Source organism: Necator americanus, chromosome V (genome assembly GCF_031761385.1).
Source record: "Necator americanus strain Aroian chromosome V, whole genome shotgun sequence".
Classification (NCBI taxonomy): Eukaryota; Metazoa; Nematoda; class Chromadorea; order Rhabditida; family Ancylostomatidae; genus Necator; species Necator americanus.
The window spans coordinates 23,080,735-23,095,190 of NC_087375.1; the positions used below are offsets into that span (position 1 = coordinate 23,080,735).

Sequence of the window (14,456 nt, forward strand, 5' to 3'; positions counted from 1 at the left end):
TTACTTTCACCCTCTTTTCGTCGCTTTGATTTATATGACATTAAGTTTTTCCGATTGTGCGGCGAAAAATTTTGCCCCTGAAAAGGAAGGTGTTAGAGAAAGATCTATCGAAGTGATGCTTTCCTCTTGTTGAATTCGTTGTATACGCATCTCTTTTTGACTTGATTTTCTTCTCAAAACTTGTCCTATTTATTGCAGAATCTTATGTACAAATTTGTTCTAATCGCTTCGATAGTTCTCATTATTGGAGGAATGCTTTTAACCGCATGCAGCTTATTCAGTCCACTATGGCAGGTAGTTTAGAAAATTTCACTTTATTCAACAATTCAGTCAGTTACTTTCTAAAATTAATTCAATAAATATTTGTTCTTGTAACACATGATAGCAGTATGTGAGTCATTTTTACCTAGATAGCAGAACGACCGAAATCAGCCGAGATCCATCATCATGGATTGTGGTGGGATTGTGTAGTCTCTGATGGAACTCTAATCCCATTAGGCGAAGCAGTTCCTATTCAGAAAAGTAAGTGAACAAAACTTATAATCACTGGTTTTGGATTGCGAGGTTTCTCTTCGTATTTCATAGGTGAGCCTTATTAATTGTTCAGCGATTTAGCTACAAATAAATCCAGTACATCTGAGAACAAACTATGCGAATCTCAGCAAAATGTAAATCAGCTTGATAAATGATGTGGAAATTAGTGGCTGCATGTAGAAGAGTTGTAAACGAATCTAGACTCGAACGATTCTGCAACAGCTAAAAGGAATGTCTGCGTTGAGTAGCACTCCAGGCTATATGTATATGCTATATGAAATAAATAAAGCAATAGTTTAGAAACAGAAATCATTGAAATATCATCTTTTGATAAGTGCGAAAGGTAGGAAGCATATACAGCGACAGAGAATACCCCAACCTCTCTCCATTCCAATGCAGGACGGAGAGAGGTTGGAGTATTCTCTTTCGAATGGCTTGGAGGATGGCTACTGCTTTTATTGTTCCATCTAGAAAAACAGGAGCTGGCCTCTCGCTTACGTTACCCACAAAAATGCGCTAATATGTGCAATACGTACACGTCTTTTTGTGCTCCGTCGCAGGATTCTTGACATTTTCTTTCAAGGGAAAACTATACTCTCCTCGTTACAGTCAGCCCTCACCTCAATCATTATTAGGATAGAACTAATGAAATTTTGCAAGATTCAATGACGCCTTTGGGGAAACGCTAGAAATCAACAGATCTACTCGTTGAAGCCTTCAGGATACAATACCATGCTCCTCGTTAATTGAGTGAAATAGTTCAGTGATATTCCCTATGCGAATGCTAGCCGACACCAACTTCTTTCAAGTGCAGTTTTAGTTTGATTTGTCTCCGACGATATTGACGAATGCCTTGTGAAAGTATCAAAATTGAAGACGGCTAAACTGATATCAGATTAAATTTGCCTTTTGGGTTATGGAGACAATGAAATGGCGGTTACTGTAACTGATGTTTTCATGGCTCCACTTTCCAGGTGAAAACTGCGCCAACAAATTTGATCCTACCGTGCAACTACAACTAAGGAGTGCACTCGAAACGAGTGATACGTCTTCCAGAGAACTACTTCTTCACCGATTTCTGCGTACGTGAGCGTTTAATGCATGTGACTCCAATGCAGTGAATGGTCATTTCAGCTCACCATAAAGCTGTCATCTTTTTCTCTGTCTTTACGTTTGTATTTGGCACAATTGGCCTGATCACTGGAGCGTGTTCACCTTGTTTTCCACCCAATTCACTACTCTATGTGGTTTCCATATTTATGACGAGTAGGTTCTACACTTTTTTTGAATGTTCAATTAGGGGAATTGATGTTTTGTACACATAAGCTAAATTGCTTTCAATTTTCAGTAACAACGCTTCTAAAATTGGCGATGGGGGTTTGGGATGTTTCAATTTATTTAGTTATTATTTATTCATTCAAATGCACTAGATTCAGTGGTGCACCAAAAGAAAAAAAACGCATTTGTCTGAGTCAGAACATTAAACAGAAGAGAAATCGGCAACCTTATTTTCAATGGAACCTGACGCGGGGTTAATCGTGACGAATAACACGTGAAACATTCCGCTCTCCTATTCCAGAAAGTAAAGAATCCTCTTATAATATCTACTCCCAATCCAGAACGCTCAACAAAGGTCTATTAACACATCTATCGACAGATCCACGGATCTCCCTCACTAGAGGGATCACAGCCGGTTAGTCGCGAGACTGGCGCGTCCCCGGGTGGCGGGTAGGGGGCTAATCGCGGACCAAAAGGGACCTTGTGCTTGCCCAGAGACGCAGGTGGATTCAGGGGATGGACTCCCTGTTTCTGCTGAGCCAGGACTGACTCATGACATCCTTGTATCCCGCACGTCGCCAAAAGCCTGCAATCAAATGACTGGGAGGTGCAAGGGAGGCGGTTTGGAGTCGCCTCCAACAAATAAGCTCCACATGTCCACTCCGGGAGAACGAAAGTTCTCCCAGAAACTCATGGGACTAGAGGCTTGCAACCTCCCCATGGGTTTTTAAAATTTTTACGCAAAACACAGTAATAGAAAGAGTCTCCTGATTCCGGAGGAAAGCCTGGTACGGTACCGCCAGGTAGGACAGGGTTGCAGGAGTCATGTAGGCTACCAAGACGGAAAAGGACTAGGATGGCGATCTGTACTTATAACGCACGTACGCTTGCATCGGAAGCGGCCATCGAAGATCTGATGATGCAAGTAAAGAAGATCAAGTACGACATCATCGGACTGACCGAGACGAGACGACGTCACCTTCTCAACGCCGTATATGAAACTGGAGAAGAACTGTTCTTAGGTACATGCGACAGTAGAGGTGTTGGTGGAGTTGGCGTCCTCGTCAACACGAGTATGGCAAAGAACATCGACTCTTTTGAACAACTTACGACCCGAATCGGACGTCTGCGGATGAGAAGATGTGGCCCAACACCAGCTTTGACTATCTTCGTCGCTTGCGCTCCAACATCAAGCTACGAAGAAGAAGAAGTCGAAGCTTTCTATATGGACCTGGAGAAGTTCTACCGAGAAGACCATGCCTTCTACAAAGTCATAAGAAGAACGCCTGAGGAACTTCACATCGGGACCCACGGCTTACAATGGAATGACCAGGGGGAGAGGCTCTCTGAGTTCATCATGACGACTAAGACCATCCATGGGAACTCGCAATTCCAGAAACCCTCCTCTCTACGCTGGACGTGGGAGTCAGCCGATGGAGAGTATCGTAATGAAATAGACCACATCATCGTCAATAAAAGGTTCTGCCTGACGGACGTCGGTGTTGTACCAAAGTTCTATACGGGATCGGACCATCCCCTCCTCCGAGGAAGATTTTCCTTCACAAGGAGAGCAGAGAAAGCCGCAAAGTTCAGAGAGAGAGAAATCCCAGGACTACCATCAACTGGGATCTCTTCGCTACGCTAGCCGGCTTTTGGGAAGATTCCGCAATGGACAACATCGATGAGGAATCTGACCGGCTTGTTGAACACCTTCACGACTGCTCGAGAGTTTTAAAACCACCAAGAGGCGCCTGTCTCTTGAAGCTCTTGAGCTGATACCCCAGCGTGGAGCAGCACGAGCCGCAGGGAACCAAGAACTCACGTCCGAGCTCGCAGGGCTTTGCAGAGAGGCGATAAAAGAAGACCTTGAAGAGGGAAGAGCAGAAGTGCTGGCTGAAGCTGCAGAGGCGGGGAAAAGCATCCCCTATGCCCGTCGAGAATTCGGCCAGTCGCAAGACGAGGATGACTGCTCTCCGGAACCCAAAGGGAACAGCCATTGCATCGAGAAGGGGGATGGAGAAAATCATCTACAATCTCCAAGTCCTCTCTTTTTGAAACCTCGGCATTTGATACTGTACTTATGTTTTTTTTTGTTATGCCAACGAGGTTTCGGTGAAACTTTTTTATTGGCCTGACGTTTCGACAAACTCGTCTTTTTCAAAGGCCTGAAAATGGTTCGAGGTCTCTGATACCATGCATATCCCACCAAACTCCTCCTCTCTCCTCGCCAACCCCCGATATTGTTCCAAGTACACCACGCAAGACCTTAAAAGGAAAACAACTGACCAGTTTCACCGACTAGCGGGGTTGGTACACCACCGCGTTCTTAAAGATGTCACCAAGGCGAATGAGATCTACGCACTGTGCAGTATCTTAAGTACTGGTGTCTGGATAACGTTAGGGAGCTGCATGTGGGGCAGTCTTATAGCTCACAGAGTGTTACGAACGGTAAGAAGTCATTGGTAATTGATAAGCACTCATTTTTGTTATTCATAGACGGATTCCTGACGGAAATCCAGAACGCTTCCAAAGCCTTCCTAGCAGATATTTCTTTTTCGTGCGCTAATATCGTACACTTTATTTCAAACTCGTTTCCATCATGCTTATCATTTTTGTGGCGCCCTAATGGTGTCATCGAACTCCCTCGCCTTTTACCAGCCAAATATTCCTTGATACGCACGCATCCTTCCAGTTTCTCCAATATAAATGGCGTTGCACGTTAGGCATTCTATTTGGTAAATAACTCCGATTCTCATGCAATCACCGGCCTTACCGAATGGACAAACAACGCAACATTCTGACCCGCATTGCCTATCGTAGAATCTATTGCGAACTAACTGTCGCTTGCTGATGCTGTCGTTCGGTATGTTCACCAACACAATATCATCTTGCAGCTGTGCTCGCAAAAGAGTCCGGTGTATAGCAGCAGTTAAGGAGGCCGAGACGAAGGGGATGCACAAAGGAATTCTACCTTCACGTGGGATCCTCAATATATTGTTCGTAGGTCGAGATTGGGTGTTAGATTTCAATCTCGAGTACCCGTTTGAACTAGCTATGCTTATGGCTAGTTTTGAATAACAAAAATGAGTGCTTATCAATTACCAATGACTTCTTACCGTTCGTAACACTCTGTGAGCTATAAGATTGCCCCACATGCAGCTCCTTAACGTTATCCAGACACCAGTGCTTAAGGATACTGCACAGTGCGTAGATCTCATTCGCCTTGGTGACAATATTTAAGAACGTGGTGGTGTACCAACCCCGCTAGTCGGTGAAACTGGTCAGTTGTTTTCCTTTTAAGGTCTTGCGTGGTGTACTTGGAACAATATCGGGGGTTGGCGAGGAGAGAAGAGGAACTTGGTGGGATATGCATGGTATCAGAGACCTCGAACCATTTTCACGCCTTTGAAAAAGACGAGTTTGTCGAAACGCCAGGCCAATAAAGAAGTTTCACCTAAACCTCGTTGGCATAACAAAAAAAAACATAAAATCATCTACGGCTTCTACTCTGATCTCTTCGACAGCCATGTCCGCTTACCTCCTCACCATCTGAGGGAAGATGGACAAGTCATTCCAGAGGTTCTCCCGTCCGAAGTACGACATGCTATCATGTCAGTAAGAAATCGTACGGCACCCGGTCCCGACAGAATAAGACCAGAACACCTGAAGAGCCTTCCGCCGGTACTCATCAACACCCTGGCGAGGCTCTTTACACGTTATCTGTCGGAATGCAAGGTTCCTAAACAGTGGAAGATCAGCAAGACCGTGTTGTTGTATAAAAAGGGAGATCCACATGACATCGGCAACTATCGTCCAATCTGCCTACTGTCCGTCATCTACAAGGTCTTTACAAGAGTAATCCTTAATAGGAATGAAAAAGTCTTGGATGAAGGACAGCCATGTAAGCAAGCAGGGTTTCGAGAAGGATTCAGCACGACTGACCACATTCACACCGTTTCGAAACTCATCGAGGTATCACGAGAGTACAAGATGCCGCTCTGTCTCACCTTCATCGACTTGAAAAAGGCCTTCGACTCAGTTGAGACGGAAGCGGTCGTGGAAGCCTTGGACAACCAAGGCGTCCCTACTCAGTACATAAAGGTACTTCGAGAGTTGTACAGTAACTTCACGACCGGAATTTCGCCATTCTACAAGAACATCATCATTGACGTGAAGAGGGGGGTCCGACAGGGTGATACAATTTCACCCAAAATATTCACAGCCACCCTCGAGAACGCAATGCGAAAGTTGGAATGGGACGACATAGGAGTGAAGGTTGATGGTCGGCAGCTACACCATTTGCGCTTTGCTGATGACATTGTACTGATAACACCTAGCATTAGCCAACCGGAACGAATGCTGACCGAATTCGACGAAACATGTGGATGCATCGGTCTTCAGCTGAATCTACAACGATGTTCATGCGGAACGGATGGGTCTCGGATGCCCCATTCACGCTCAACGGAACGAACATATCCGAATGCACCAGCTACGTTTATCTAGGTCGGGAACTAAACATGATGAACGACCTGACCCCCGAGCTGGGCAGGAGGAGACGAGCGGCTTGGGGAGCGTACAAGAGCATCGAGGATGTAGTGAAGAAGACCAGGAACACCCGGCTCCGTGCTCACCTCTTCAACACCACCGTACTTCCTGCTTTGACCTATGCTTCGGAAACCTGGGCATTTCGCAAGCAGGAAGAAAACGCAGTGAGCGTCATTGAACGCGCAATTGAGAGAGTGATGCTAGGAGTATCCCGTTCCACGCAAGTGAAGGACGGGATTCGAAGTTCTCTCCTACGTCAGCGATCGAAGATAAGAGACGCCGCCGCGTTTGCCAAGGAAAGTAAAATAAGGTGGGCCAGACACGTGATGCGCTTTAATGACAACCGTTGGACCAGAGCCGTGAGCAACTGGGTTCCCCGCGATATTAAGCGCACTACAGGAAGACCGCCGACCCAATGGTCAGATTTCTTCACGAAGTCCTTCAAAGAAAAATATGATGCTCTTCGTGTCCCACGCGAAAGGAGGAACCACTGGGCTACTCTGGCACGCGATCGGGACAAATGGAAGAATTACTGGCGCCCGCTCGACCAGTTCGAAGATCAACGGGAGTCAAGGTGATCAAGGTGATCGACAGATCAGGGCTTAGACTACCAATTTAGCCCGAGCCGGAAGGAGCACGTTGGGATACTGAGCGAATGTGACACGTGACCTTGGACAAGAGGGTTCACCAACTTTCGTGATCGTCAAACGACCAATCACCACAATCTAGGGAAGCCCAAACCAGCTAGAAGATGCGGAAGTCAATAAGAGGAGAGTATCCTTGTTAGTGAACGAGCCTTAGAGGCTTAGCACTTAAAGGTGTGAATGAGAAATGTGCGATAACCAACTTAGAGGTGTCATTGGCGGTAGGCAACCTGTGAACAGTTCACACGCTGTGCAAATGGCACCAGACATCTGAGGGTTGCGTAATAGAATCAGAGGACATCAGGGGTTATATATCAACATTCAAACTCTAGAATATGGTAATTTCCAGTCAGACATCCTAGCTAATGATGTCTGAAGTGCAGAACGTACTTCGCGGTAATTCTCATAATCATAGATGAGGAGACAGGACTCCTTATGAGACTTCACTTGTGCAAGGAAATTTGGCTGAATTTTTGCTGGTGAGAGATTGAGAATTCCAAGCATTTGAAATGTAAATATTCCACAGTTTGGAAGGTGAAAGGATAATCGACATATTCAATACACAAAATGAGGGTTAGTGAAGTTTTTGCGCAGCTTGGGGCCTCAAACAACTACGTGTAACCTTCTTCTTTTTGGAAGTTTGATTAGCATCCATAGGATATCGGACCGCCTGTAGATTCCTTTCCCTTTCTATATTTTTCAGCCTAAACTTGTTTTCTTAGGTAACAGGTTCTAATGATGATGTTTCAAGCTATGAGTTTCTTGTCAATTCCCGCCATGTATTTCTGTTAAGATAAGTAGGCGTATCATGTATCTATGTATCTATCCAAATGTGGTGATGTCAATCTACAGTGGTCCATTCCTTGTAGACTCAGACTTTCTTTTCTGGAGCAAAAATTACAATTGACGAGAGATCTTATAGCATGTTAGCCTAACAGCTACAGTTTATGTTACAAATCAACGTTTAAGGGGAAAAAACCAAATGGAGATGCTCCTGTACAGACAATGGTCCCTTGATAATTTAGCAGTAGTCTTCTACGCTCTCTATTTTGTAGAAACTACGAGAGCGCCGGTGCTTTAAGGGCATCACCCCAGGAATCTGGGGTGGTGCGAGTTTCAGGTGAGTTATGCTTACACGGGGTGGTAGATTATGGGGAGTAGCGTGATTCCGTCCATTTCTTCCTAATTGTAGTAAAAAAACGGCTAGAAAGATACGACTTCGAGCGTTCCGGCGCACTATTTTCTACAACAAGTTCGTTTGGAGCGCGCCAGCCTTGTGCACGCGCCGCAACTTGCGGGCCGTTTTTACTGCAATTAGGAAGAAATGGACAGAATCACCCTCTTCTCCATAATCTACGACCCCGTATAGGAACTCTCCACCTGAAACCCACGCCACACCAGATTCGTGGGGTGATGCCTTTAAATGTTAAAGCCAGCGTATCTCAAAATTGACGGTGTGCAGAAGCCTCAGAGAAACCGTAGATTTCGGACTGTAGATCATGGAAACGAGCGTGGTCCCAATTTCGTCTCTCCTAATAATCGTAAAGAACGCCGTCTTCCAAGGCGTGGTTCTTCTCTACGAATCAGTTACAACGCGCAATCCATGTGTTCGCGGGAGTGGGCGAAAACTAATGAATTCTCCTCGACAACCTTTTCTTGTTAAAGGCAGCATTTCACGAATCCTACGTGGTGAGAGAACCCGCGGGAAAGCTAGAGATGGGGTTGCAGATTGCGAGATCAGCGGTGGTTCCGCTTACCTCTCTACAATCGTCCTAAAAGACGGCGTGGGAACCGTTTTAGCTCCTACGAGGAACGTTAGAACGCTCCTCTATGTATACGTCCTGGTCCCCTCAGCAACCTATTCATTATTTTCACTTGAAGAGGCAGTCGAGGAGAACTCCGTGGCTTCCTACCGCTGCGCACCTGGATGCGGCGCGTGTGCAATGGTGGTTGTAGCTGAAATCGTCGTGAAAAACGGTGCCTTTTTCACGCGATTAGGGAGAGATGAGCGGAACGAACACTGATCACGTGTCACTTTCTAACGTACTTCTTAGAAATAAACGCTGTTCCCATCACGTTTTTACGACAAGTAGAGGAGGTGGAGCAGGCCCACATTGCTTTTCGTAACCCAAACTCTACGATTACCTTGAAGTTTCCATACTTCGTTAATTTCGCAACACACCGCCTTTAACATCTTCCTTCATTACTGTAATACGCCAACATTTAAATCTGAAGTACAAAAACATTCAATTTTCACTCCACAAACATTACAAAATTTTAGGTGCATGTTCTGTACTTTCGGATGTGATCTTTGTTTTTGGAGCGACTAAAACAGACGAACAAAAGGAAGACACGCCACTCGATGAGGAAAACGTTGTGCAAGTCGGTATTCATATCATTATCAGTAGATATTGGTAGATCCAATGTCTTTGTCGTCTTAATTAAGAATCGACTTGGAATTGCCTGTTATTTGCACATGGTCGCCTCTTGCTTCTTTGTCATGGGTCTACTGACCGCAATTGCATCTTCTTACTTATTGATATCGTCAGGAAAAGGGAGAGAAGGTTGCTGCCAGACTAAAAAGGACTACTTACAACAGCACCGGTAAGGTGTGGTTATTTCAACTTTGGACAAGGCAAGACGTTCTGTTATGGATCGTCTACTGTTAAGGTGGAATCACGAGTCTCGCACTGTATTCGCATGCAGTCGCAAATCATGTCGGCCTATAGTGGTGATTGAAGATGACAGTGTCTAATAACGCACACATCTCTATGTGTTTTCATATTCATAATACCCTCTTGATTTGTTGCCCTTTTATATCTCATTGAGCCATTCTACACGCGCTATAAGGGTGCTTTCACTTCGTTGCTGTGTAGGTAGGATAGAGCTTTGTTCATTTGTTGGTATTTTTGATTGAGTATTTGTAGCGAACAGATGAGTCACTTTAGGTTGTGAATTCCCTCAGACCGCCTCAGTCGACGTTGTCTTCATGTCGGTAAACCGCATACAACAGATACATAATTTGAAGATGGCATTAATTTAACTGCGATTGGCCAGCAGAAGGAACTAGGAAAATTTCAAAGTGAATATTACTTTGACTTGATAATGTCGCCGGGACTTATTGGGTTCCGTGCTTACGCAGCTATACGTAATCACGATAATGAGGTGATGGTGAATGAGTTTGACCAAGACGTTATGCAACTGGAAATTGCCGAAGCTGAATCAGGAGACAAGAACGTGGCTGTTGATGCGCATTAGGGCTACCCAGCACAATATATGTGCCTGACTGCACATCGATTTTTATACCAAAGTATTTCATGCATTATCTAAATTACGGATGTATTCCTCTTACGATCAAATAAGAAAACTGCACTAAAATTTTCTGGAAGCATGAGAACTACCAGCATTTTTTATTCTGGCGGAATTTGCCGCAGTTATTGCCTTTTGCACACATACCTAAGATGTTCTAAAATTGACTCTCTAGATGGTCGAGCTGGCGCCGGTGCCCAGTTCAACCGTTCATGTCGCGTTCAAAAATTCCTCACTAGTTGTTCGAAAGATTGCTCCTCTTTTTTAAATCATGCGGAGTCAATCAATCAGCATCTGTTTACTTAGTGTTATAGCAACGTCGCTTGAGCGGACTGAGAAGAATAACTATGTACATCAACACGACCAGAGCGTATTTTGTAAATTAGTAACTTATATTCTCAAGTAATTGCGGTCCCAGTGTTCTGGATACTTGATACTGTCAAAGGTGACACATTCGCCCGATCAATTATTGTTTTGAAAATGTATGTAAATAGAAAGTCGTTGATCTTATAGGAATCCGAATTGTACAGAAACATTTTTTGAATAAACATTTTTCATTTTTTATTATAATGCTTATGCTTTCATTTCGCTTTAATCCTAGCGCCTCAGAATACTCAAAGACTTCATGCGACAGCTGTCGGAAACTAGATGGAAAAGAAATGAATGGCGACTCTTTGCAGGACCACTACAATCTGAGTGAAGCTTTCTTCTTAAACTGTTTGGAAGTAACTAGCCTTTTTTAATTGCATAAGAAATACCCAGCCAAAATAAGTGGTCCCATATAAAGGAATGTCATGTTTGCTAGTGTTCTATCTGCTTAGCCGAGTTGATAAGGATGATTTTTATTCTCTAAATGATAGTCACAAGCAGTTTTTGCTAGCTCATTTAAAAAAAAACACATCAATGCGAGCAACCGACGGTTTTATTAGGAATGATAAAAGATAAAAATAACGTATATAGAGCCTTTTGAATCAACTAGCTGGATTGTGAGACAGAAAAATTAAAAAATTAAAAAATGTTTACCGTACCGTCCGTTACCAACTGATCCAGAAACAGCACCAGAGGGAACACGTTTTGAATATATGCAAGCTCGGTCTACCGAGAACATTGGGAAAGCCGCGTCCGTGTAAAATTTCTATGAAAATTCTATTGTTTTTTTATTAACTCAGGTGTACAGGTATTGTTTTACTCACATGAACCTGCACGTATTTTGTGTACGTACGTGGTGGTACGTATTCTTAATACGTTTGGAAATTCACTAAAATTAGAAGTAACAACTAGATTAGTGCAACTTATTTTACCCATTATTAACTATTAATATGCCCCAGAATAAATTTGTTTTTCCTTCGTATATTTGAAAGCGTAAGTTGCTTTGGGTATTGCCAATACCCAAAGCAAAGTATTTTACGTTTTTTGTTACTTCTAATTCTTTTCTACGAAATTTTACTTTACTCCATAATCCCTTTTGTTTAAATAGCATTATCGGCTCGTTTCATTATTTAGTAGCATTCACTTATTTCGTTTAAGATCGTGTTTTCTTTTTCCTTTTCTTATTGGAGTTCCCAAAGAATATAACGTGATAGTATGAGATGACTTTCATATCCATATAGTTCCTTGCTTTTGTATAATTTCACGAGATTTGGAACTAAACGCGAGCAATTCGTGGTACTGATTACACCTTATAGCTGAGGTCACGAGTTCCCCTCCGTGCAGTAATGTTTACTCTGTTCTCCTTATGAACCGCAGCTGTACCCACACCGCTTATTGTCAACTTATAGTTCTTACCTTAACAAGACCTAATTGCCACTTAGAGACAACATATCACGAATCTGACGTGGTGAGGGAATCCGCGAAAAGAGCTGGAGATGTAGTTGTAGGTTGTGGGATTCGGGGTGGTTTCGCTCGTCTCTCCTTAATCGTCGTAGAAGAAACGACGTGGAACCCACTTTTTTCATTACGAGGTATGTACGTTAGTAGCCTATTCGCTTCCTCCACTTGAATATGCTAGTGAGAGTACATCACTATCATTGACAGCTCCCACTTGGATTTAGCGCATTCACAATGGTGGCGCGCTGCAACTGAGGTCGTTTTCCACACCAATTCTTACGACAGTTAGGGAGAGATGAGTGGAACCACCTTGAATTCTGCAGTCTACAATCTCACATCTTGCTTCTATCACGGATTCCCTCATCACGTCAGATTCGTGGTATGCTGTCTTCAGAGTTGCTCACGGGGTACGATGGGAGACTAGTGAATATAATAAAGTTCATATATGTAGATGACAATTGTATTTTTTGCACAGTTATGTTGTCATGCTATAACCATCGATTCAAACGAATCGATGTAGAAAAATGCCGTTAGCCTCCCTCTGCCTTAGACGAAAAAACCATATCCTAAAATGTGACAAGAATCACTACAATATTCTCTGAGAACGTCCGATTTGTGGTTTGCTACGTTTAAATGATCAATTCGACTCATTAAAACTCCAACACAAAAGAATCAGAAACTGGATCGTACGATGTGAAACCGTATTGCCACCAATAAATATTGATCCTGATGGCATCACTAAAGAAGAGGAAATCCCATTACAGTAAGTGTTCATTTTGTTCTAAGGTCATTTCCTAGGTATTTTTCTTTAGGAGGATAAACACGATGAAAAAAAAAACCATCGGCGATGTGTAATCTTCTTTTTCTAACCAACCTTTTTCCTAACTAAAAATGTTTTCAAAATTATTTGGCTGACGCGAACTCGGTGCAGGGGCATTTCACTGCGATACCTAGCTATTTGTTCCAGAATCTGAAGGTTGCCTCCGAATGGTTCGTTGATTTAAGTCCCTTCCCACTCTATCATATGCAAATGAACAACAACCTTTGAAAAACATTGATTTTCGACCGATCAGGTTTCAAGAAAATACAGATAAACAACTTTTAAATCTTTTCACACCGAAAGGAATGAAGAAAGATCTTAGAGAAAAAAACGACCTTATAAAAATAGAGTAGAAAAAAAGTAAAGGAGTAAAATAGAGAAGTAAAAAGAAGAATAAATTCTTGAAGGAATTGGAGTGGCTTGGCTTCCCTGGCTTGTCGCGGTCTACTCTTGCAGATTCTGTTCTCGCTATTCCATCGCTAATGGTCAGGATCTCGAAACTGCCAGCATGGCAACTGATACATACATTGTCAGCATAGGTAAAACCGATAAAATAAATCTAGCGAAACAAAAAAAAACTAAACTAGCGGTGTCTAGTTTCAAAAACCCTCATATTAAACCTATACTTATACTTTTCCAATTCGTCCACAAGAATTGTATCATTGCTAAGCAAGCTTGCTAAGCAATGATACAATTCTTGTGGACGAATTGGAAAATGAATTAGCACTTTTAATTGAGACCGACAGTTGATTAAGCAAGTTTTCTTTATCTCCATTGTATCGAACTGGATTTTCCGAAGTTCCACGTATTTCATGACTTTCACGAATGTATTGGGATGGAGGTGACTATTCTATTGAAAACAAGTTGTATGAGAAAGGAGAGCTCACCCTTATTTCATTAACCACGTGGGCGACCGCGCCGCGTCACGATGGCATTCAGTCATTTGTTCGGTAGCTCTCGCAAGTGTCAGGTCTTATATCATCAGTGATACGGCCAGACGTTCGCCATTATCTCAAAACATCCGCGTGCAAGTGATCGAAAATCCGTGAGGACAACCCGATAGGCCATTCATTGTTTTATATTTGCCTTTTTATTGAATTTGTTTATTGTCATATACATTTCTTTGCGTTTTTTGTTTGTTGCTATCGTTTCCTTATTGAGGAGTGGGTTTCGCTATAAATTGCTTTGATGTAGTTTGTCTTATTCAATTTGCTTGTCTCCTATTTCAGTCATGAGTCATTTATGTCTCTGCTTTTTACTACTAACTACTATTATCCGATACTCACATTGTGCTTTTCTGGCGTTGCTATCTGCACCACGCATAGAAGACCTTTCACATCTCTCCTGTTGCATTCCACCATAAACTATTCGCTGTGCTCTCACAGTGTGCCACATATTTATTCTACACAATTTTCCTTCAGCTATTCCTTCGTAACTGTACCATTATGCGGAGACAGAAAACGAATTCTACATTTGACCGTCGCATTCCGCATTTATGT

At 43.0% G+C, this 14,456-nt stretch overlaps 4 protein-coding genes across 7 annotated transcripts; all 4 read left to right on the forward strand.

Moving 5' to 3' along the window:
- Positions 1-204: 204 nt before the first annotated feature.
- RB195_014923 (uncharacterized protein) lies at positions 205-2,543 on the forward strand (the record flags this gene model as incomplete). The annotated part of the gene is made up of 5 exons (XM_064205397.1): positions 205-294; positions 411-522; positions 1,509-1,616; positions 1,669-1,800; positions 2,326-2,543. The coding sequence occupies 5 exons, from the start codon at positions 205-207 to the stop codon at positions 2,541-2,543; spliced, it is 660 nt and encodes a 219-aa protein (XP_064061278.1).
- Positions 2,544-2,668: 125 nt separating this feature from the next.
- Positions 2,669-3,457, forward strand: RB195_014924 (uncharacterized protein; the record flags this gene model as incomplete). The annotated part of the gene is made up of 1 exon (XM_064205398.1): positions 2,669-3,457. One exon carries the CDS (start codon positions 2,669-2,671, stop codon positions 3,455-3,457), a length of 789 nt encoding a protein of 262 aa, XP_064061279.1.
- Positions 3,458-3,480: 23 nt separating this feature from the next.
- RB195_014925 (uncharacterized protein) lies at positions 3,481-10,259 on the forward strand (the record flags this gene model as incomplete). 4 transcript variants are annotated; one of them, XM_064205399.1, is made up of 7 exons in its annotated part: positions 4,966-5,038; positions 5,114-6,229; positions 6,316-6,931; positions 8,057-8,121; positions 9,283-9,383; positions 9,448-9,605; positions 9,672-9,756. In XM_064205399.1, the coding sequence occupies 7 exons, from the start codon at positions 4,966-4,968 to the stop codon at positions 9,754-9,756; spliced, it is 2,214 nt and encodes a 737-aa protein (XP_064061281.1). The 4 variants fall into 4 exon arrangements, with proteins under 4 accessions (XP_064061280.1, XP_064061281.1, XP_064061284.1 ...); XM_064205402.1 differs by lacking the exons at positions 4,966-5,038; positions 5,114-6,229; positions 6,316-6,931; positions 8,057-8,121 and adding exons at positions 8,945-8,978; positions 10,030-10,259 and having other exon boundaries at positions 9,448-9,480; positions 9,551-9,610; positions 9,672-9,732; XM_064205401.1 differs by lacking the exons at positions 4,966-5,038; positions 5,114-6,229; positions 6,316-6,931; positions 8,057-8,121 and adding exons at positions 8,945-8,978; positions 10,059-10,259 and having other exon boundaries at positions 9,672-9,732.
- RB195_014926 (uncharacterized protein) lies at positions 6,330-6,935 on the forward strand (the record flags this gene model as incomplete). The annotated part of the gene is made up of 1 exon (XM_064205403.1): positions 6,330-6,935. The coding sequence occupies one exon, from the start codon at positions 6,330-6,332 to the stop codon at positions 6,933-6,935; it is 606 nt and encodes a 201-aa protein (XP_064061282.1).
- Positions 10,260-14,456: the final 4,197 nt, after the last annotated feature.